General features: G+C 47.4%; 1 protein-coding gene across 2 annotated transcripts in view; it reads right to left on the bottom strand.

Moving 5' to 3' along the window:
* Window positions 1–1177: 1177 nt before the first annotated feature.
* Sag (S-antigen visual arrestin) overlaps window positions 1178–6818 on the bottom strand; it is a 29034-nt gene continuing 23393 nt past the window's right edge. Inside the window, exons 12-15 of one of the 2 annotated variants that reach the window (XM_047545512.1) lie at window positions 6618–6641; window positions 4547–4602; window positions 1722–1731; window positions 1178–1401 (exon numbers count right to left, since the gene is read on the bottom strand). In XM_047545512.1, coding sequence (XP_047401468.1) covers window positions 1299–1401; window positions 1722–1731; window positions 4547–4602; window positions 6618–6641 — 193 coding nt within the window. In that variant the 3' untranslated portion in view covers window positions 1178–1298. Of the gene's footprint in view, window positions 1427–1721; window positions 1732–4546; window positions 4603–6617; window positions 6642–6818 lie in introns of both variants that reach the window. The other variant, XM_047545513.1, reaches the window with a different exon arrangement.

Genomic DNA, 6818 nt, shown 5'->3' with positions numbered 1-6818 from the left:
TTGGAAGTCTTCACACTCAGGAGCCAAGGCCCCATACAGTCCTCTGATGTGGCACCAGCTCACAAAACCCAACCCCAATGATGCACCTCGCACATAACCCTCTCCCCTCTCCCCTCGTCTTCAGCAAGTGGGCTGAGCAGTGGAGAAATCTCCAGGCCCCTTTTACCTGCTCCCTGAGAGCATGGCCCAGAGTGACACCCCCAGCCTCCCGCAGCTGCCAGGAGAGCTGGGCATCTCCCTGGCTTCACAGCAGGCTCCAGGTGGTGGGTGCCATGGGCCCTAGAAGCACCCCGTAATGCTGCTCTGCCTTGGGGCCATTCCCTCCCAAACTTGGAGCATCCTCTCCTCTCCTTTTTTAGGCCCCATCTCAATGGAGCACATTCTATCCAGGAAGCCCACGTGGCTCACAGTGACCCAATTGTCTGGAGACCTCAAGGCTGAGCTGTGCTGTCTCTGGCTTTGGGGTGTTGATCAGCCTGACTGAAGCTGAATCAGATTCTCCTTCCCAGGAACTACAAAGCAGGACCTGGACCACAGAGATCAGGGGTGTTTGGTGCTAAGCCACATGAATTACTGCCCAGATAGCAGGTTCCCAAGCTCCTGGAAGAGCCTCCAGAGCTTGGCAGGTTTCTGTCCACCCCAGGAATGACAGCTCAGGTTCTTCCTTCAGTTGAGTTCCCTGGACACTCCAGGGTCCTTCTACTATATTCCATTTGCCCCCTAAGCTACACAAATCTGATTTTGTTGCCTGCGCTCAATAGAAACTTAACCAACTATCCAGGGCTCAAGCAGGGACTTGACCCCAAAGTTGAATCAATAACAAAGAGTTTGCCCAACTGTTTTCTGCCCCATTAATCTCTGGAGCCTCTTTAGGAACCCCGGGGCTAGGATTGGTCAGAGAATTAGAAACCTCCCACCATATGTTTCCAGAGAAGCAAGTTAGAGAGACCAGGACCTCTGGGGAAGCCCCTGGAACCCCAGGCCATACTGGGCGGCACACTGACTTCCAGACAACTTCTCCCCCCAATGGCTGCTGCTGAACATTCTGTAGGAGGCTGGCCTTTCTTCTAGATGATGCCCCTTGCCCCCCAGGAGCCAGGGTGCTAAAGGCGGCAACTTCCATGTCAGTGACATAAGCTCAACGTCCCAATCAACTCAACTCGCTACTAGAGCACACGGACACACTTTATTTCCAGGCGGAGACTCGGACTTTCCTAGCTAACACAACTGAAGGGCTGACTGGGGCTTCGCTGGTGGCACCAGGAACTACAGCCACTTGAGGTGTCGAGCCGACGTCTTCACTCGTCGTTGACAGCCTCCTTCTTCCCTTCAGCAGTGTCTCCCCCATCTTTTAGATTTTGGCGAGCGAACTCCTCAAAAACCAAATTTGCATCCTGAAAACTAGAAGGAAACAGACGACATCTTGCTCAGTGCCGTCTCAAAGGCTGAGGATGAAATCTCAAGAGAAACAAGACCCTTGATCTTTTGGCAGCAAAGGATCAGATCAAGGCTTTCCCCGGGATGGAACAGGGGCCCATGCGGTTTTCCTCATGGCTTTTTGTTTAAAAGGCCTTTAACAAAAAGGAGAAGAGGAAAGAGCCCACAGAGTGAGAGACACACCCAGCACAGCCCTTGGGAGCAAAGGGACACCAGGGAAGGGCACAGTCATTCCAAGAGGGGTCTGCACAGGAGGAGGAGTCACAGGACGTGAGGTGGCTTACCCTTCCTTTGCTGTGAGCCCAGAAGGCAGGAGAGAGGGTGAGGGCAGAGAGAGGGAGAGGTTAAAATCAATTCCACATCGAGCGCCTGGACGGCACCCCTTCCACCGAGCGGTCTCCAGGCGTCTGGTGGTGGCTGGGTGTGATTCTGTTTCCTAGCCTTTCTCTCTGCCTGTTCAGCCATCTCTCCCTTTTGCTTTTGCTTTTTGCTTCTGGAGGGCTCTGGGGATGGAACCCAGGGCCTCACACAAGCTGGACAAGAGCTTTTCCTCCGAGCCATGCCCCAGCCTGAAACCTACACGGTCCACCTCTGGGACCTTTTCCCACCCCTCATATGTCACTCCTCTTTTCAAAGTATTTGAATGGGGTCCTTTGGACCCCACTGAGGTCAGTCACATGGAGCCTGACCATGCAGCTCCAGGCATCAGCCCATCAGGCTGGGGGGTGACACACACCAGCACCCCGGGCAGGGTGCATAATGCCTGGGACCACCCCCTCACCCCTCAGTTTCCAATTTTTGTTAGCGTGTTGATCTTCCAGGGTCAGGTTACGTTGTCTTGCATTGCCTGTCCCCAGATGAGTTGCTGACCATTGAGTGTGCTTTGTTCTTTTGCAGTTTTCTGGCCACCTAGTAAAGTTCTGGTGCAGTTTAGGAGCTTCAGAAAGTTTTGTGGGGCAGTGGTTTGATGGTGAACCTCCGCTTTTGTGTCTTTGGCCCACATGGAAACCAGCACAGGAGGGAATATCTGTGAAGGTCAATGCGCACAAGGACCCAAAGAGAGGACAACCCATCAAAATTTTCCCTGGCAATACCCTGGAACCCCAGAGTGCTGAGGAGCAAAACACACTAACAGGGACCTCATCCCTGAAGAGGTAGTCAACAAGGACGAATCCAATCAACACCCCTGGTTTGGGTGGACGCTCTAGGCAGCAGATAATAAAAACACTTTTACTTCTACAGCACTTGCTAGGCACAGATTGCTTGACCACTGGCTCTGACAGGGTCTAACTATAACTCATGCTTTCTCTGCTTAGAATCCACCACCCCCACTCAGGGGCCAGGAACTAGGCAGAAAATGAGAGTCATGATATTTGGTCACTCACAGGTCTCAGGAAATCAGAGTTTCACAACCACAGAGCGATGTGTCCTAAATCTTGCTCCCTGAAATCTCGGAGGACAAAAGATTGTTTTGTCCTGACACTCTGAGATGTCCAATGTAAGGGCCATAGCCACAGAACTGTCAAACTGTTACATGTGAAGGAAGATTAACTCCACTTCTCCCTAATTAAATCACAAAGTCTGCCTAATAAAGCTCCAGAAAACAACCCCACATAAACTATTCCATTTGAATGTCCTTAAAAGAAACTAGAAGGAGCTGGGGTTGTGGCCAGTGTTAGAGCGCTTGCCTCACATGTGTGAGGTGCTGAGTTCTATTCTCAGCTTCACATATAAAGAAACGAATAAAATAAAGTTTCCATCAATAACTAAAAAAATTTTTTTAAAAAGAAACTAGAAAGCATCTTAATTTCACACAGTTAAAAAAATCGTAGATTAGGACCACATTTTCAAGACTTAATTTGTGTTTTCTTGGCTTGAAATTCAAATACTCCCAAATAAATGTTAAAAAAAAATACCACTTTCATGATACAAGCATAAGTGAATCAAAGATATAAGATCAACTATTTTTCCCCCACCAGAAGCTTTTGCCAATGTGCACAGAGGGTTTGAATCCAAAATATTTGGAAAAGACACTTGAGACAAAATATTTTTGAGCCAAAACCTAAAATGACTATGGGGACTCATTCTAATATATAAATGCCATTTCATTAAAAATATACAAAAACTATTTATCAAATATAAGAAAAATAAACCCTGCTGGCTTACACCCCTTTTACTTAAAATATTCTTTATTACTATAACTATGGAAAGTTCTCAAACATGTTGATTTTTCCATCTATCAACCTACCTAAATATACAGTGGATTTTTCCTTGGAGTTTCTAAGATACACCCAAATTAATTCTGCTGCTTCATTTATGTTTTTTTGTTTTTGTTTTTGTTTTTGTTTGGTATCGGGAATTCAACCCAGGGGCACTTAACCACTGAGCTACATCCCCTGCCCTTTTTGTATTTTATTAGAGACAGGGTCTTACTGAGTTGCTTAGGGGCTCAAAAGTTGCTGAGGCTGGCTTTGAATTCACGATCCTCCTGCCTCCTGAGCTGCCGGGATTATAGGCATGTGCCACCTCGCCCAGCTCATTGAGCTTTTCTTATAAGAACTTCCTTGTGATAACTCATGTTGCGCCCGGTTCATCTCTTCACAGGGACAGTGCAGCAGGTTTGACATGTTCACAGAGTTGAACATTACCCTCTACCTGACATTCACCAAGAGCCAATGGATTTATAATTCAAAGGAGCCAAGATGTCAGGAACCCAGCCTGACCCTCTTTTCTAGTATTTTCTGTATTCTCATCATAATGCTTGTGAATGCTTCCAAATGATGCATTAGGCCTTTTGTTTCCAAATGAAATGCAAAAGCCCTGGGCTTTCAAACTTATTTGTCACCTAAATCATCCTTAAATCTAAATCCAGGTCTGTTGACAGCAGAGCTCCTGGGGTTTTCCATTACATCCTCCACACATGCTACAGGGGTGAGCAGCTCAGTGGTGAACAGGTAAGTGCTCCCTTCTGGGCTGGCCCAGGTACCTTGTGGATGACACCTGGTGACCCCCATGCTCAGAGATGCAGTCAAGAAAGACCAGGCATGAGTACCAATAAGTCAGCCAGGAGTGAAGGGCTAGCCACAGCCTGCTCAATGGCACAGCTCACCTGGGTCCTCAGGCTGGGGGTGCATGAGGCGGAACGGTACCTCAGTGGCCACTTCACTAGGAGAAAAAGAAGGCAGATGGGTGAGTACACACACTCAGAGAATGGTGGCTTCACACAATATCCCCAGGCCCAAGCTGAAAGATAATTCACTGGGACTCAAAACAAATCAGAAGTCAGGAAGTGGGCAAGTGAGATTTCGCAAAGTATTTGCTGGAATGTGATCCAGGAACTTCACTCGGGCATGGCTGAACCACCAGCGTGGGAGGTTCCCTGTGCTGGTTATCAGTCGTAATGACCTAATGTTATGGGAGGAGAAGAGGCAAGATCCTAGAGGAGGACAGACTAGTTATGTTGTCGTTGTGGGTTTTTGGTACTGGGGACTAAACCCAGGGGCACTTAACATCCCCAACCCTTTATAATTGTTATTTTGAGGCAGGGTCTCACTAAGTTGCTCAGTCCTCGCTACGTTGTTGAGGCTGGCCTCGAACTTGCACTTCTGAGGGAGGACGGTTTTTAAAATAGTCTGTGCCACAAGGTGCGGCACTGAACGTGTCAGAACCTTTACGAGGCTGGTTTGTCAAGGCTGGGCACAAAGCAGAATAGAGCAGCCGACTCCACCAAGTTCCAAAAGCTAGAGGACTCTGGGTGCCTTGGAATTTATACAAAAAAGAAGGAAGGAAAGGAGTCAGGAAGGAGGGCAAAAGAGAGATTCAGAGAAAGGGGAATAGAAAGATAAGGAGACAGGTGAGAAAAATGGGCTACTCCTTGCATTCCTGGACCACCCACTTCCTGCTCAGGGCTGCCCTCCAGGTCAAGCACATCTGTTTAAAGGACATGAGTACAGATAGGATATCAAAGAAAAGGTGTAACCTGGGTTCTAAATAAGGGAAGGAGAGGATAAGAACTGGGGCAAAGGACCTTGTCAAGTCAAAGCTTGTCTCAAATATTTCCATTTTTTTTTTCTTTTTGGTACTGGGAGTTGAACCCAGGGATGGTTTACCACTGAGCTATGTCCCCATCTCCCCATCCTCTGCTTTTTAAAAAAATTTTGAGGCAAGTTCCAAGTTGCTGAGGTGGTCTTGAATCTGCAAACTTCCTGCCTCAGTTTCCCAAATCACTGAATTACAGGCATGCACCACCACACCTGACTCAAATTTGTTGCTTCTTTGTGCATGACTTAAAAGGCAGCTGTCACTATTCACAATTATTAAAAGGCAGAAACAGTCCCAGTATCCACCAACAGAGGAATGAATATGCAAACTATGTTATATCCATACAGTGGAATATTAGCCATAAAAAGGAATAAATTACTTTTATTTCATGCTACAACACGGATGACCCTCAAAAACATTATGCCAAGTGAAAGAAGTCAATCACAAAGGACTTATTATATGATGCCATTTATAGGCAATATCCAGAATAGTTAACCCTATAGATGGAAAGCAGATTAGTGGCTGCCAGAGGCTGTGGGAGGGGAAACAGGAGTGATTACTTAATGGGTATCAGGTTTCCCTTTCAGAAAGTAAAAATATTCTGGACCTAGACAGTGGTGGTGGTGGTTTTATAACATTGTAAAACTACTTAACTTTAAAATGCAGACTTGTGCCCATTAACATGGCTAAAATGGTAAAATTCATGTGGCATGTATTGCGTGGCGTACACACACAGAAGACAGCTAGATCACTACGTGGAGTGTGCTGACTTTCTGGAGGAGTATCCTTGTAAGGTGTGGGCCTCCCTGTCTCCCCAGACTCACACTAGTGAGCTAAGAATCGCGTGATGCTACAGAGGCAGCAGCATCACTCCTAGCACCTGAGTAGAGCTGCCCAGAAACCAGCTTTTATTAGCTCCTCCTAAGACCCAGGACTCGCAGCGTGTGGCGGTGCACGCCTGTAATCCCAGCACTTGGGAGGTTGAGGCAAGAGGATCACAAGTTCAAAGCCAGCCTGAGCAATTCAGGGAGGCCCTAAGCAACTTAGCAAGACCCTGCCTCAAAGTAAACCATAAGAAGGGCTGGGGCTCATTGTGCTTTGAATCCCGGGAATCAAGTGGAAGGGGAGGAGAGGCTTACCTGGAGGTGAGCTCTCCCAGAAAGCTAGGAAACAAAACAAATAGCTGTGGTGATGTCCCCAATGGCAATGTGACTTCATGTCCCATTATTCAGAGGCAAGACCCGACCAGTTCTTAGATCCCTCTCTCGCTAACTCCCGACTTCCCAGCTCCCGACTTTGCAGCCCTTAATATTCAGCTTCATTCCTCCTCCCTACTTGTG

Source organism: Sciurus carolinensis, chromosome 3, assembly GCF_902686445.1.
Source record: "Sciurus carolinensis chromosome 3, mSciCar1.2, whole genome shotgun sequence".
Classification (NCBI taxonomy): Eukaryota; Metazoa; Chordata; class Mammalia; order Rodentia; family Sciuridae; genus Sciurus; species Sciurus carolinensis.
The sequence above is the reverse complement of the archived record's forward strand: the minus strand, read 5'-3'. Positions and strand labels throughout refer to the sequence as shown.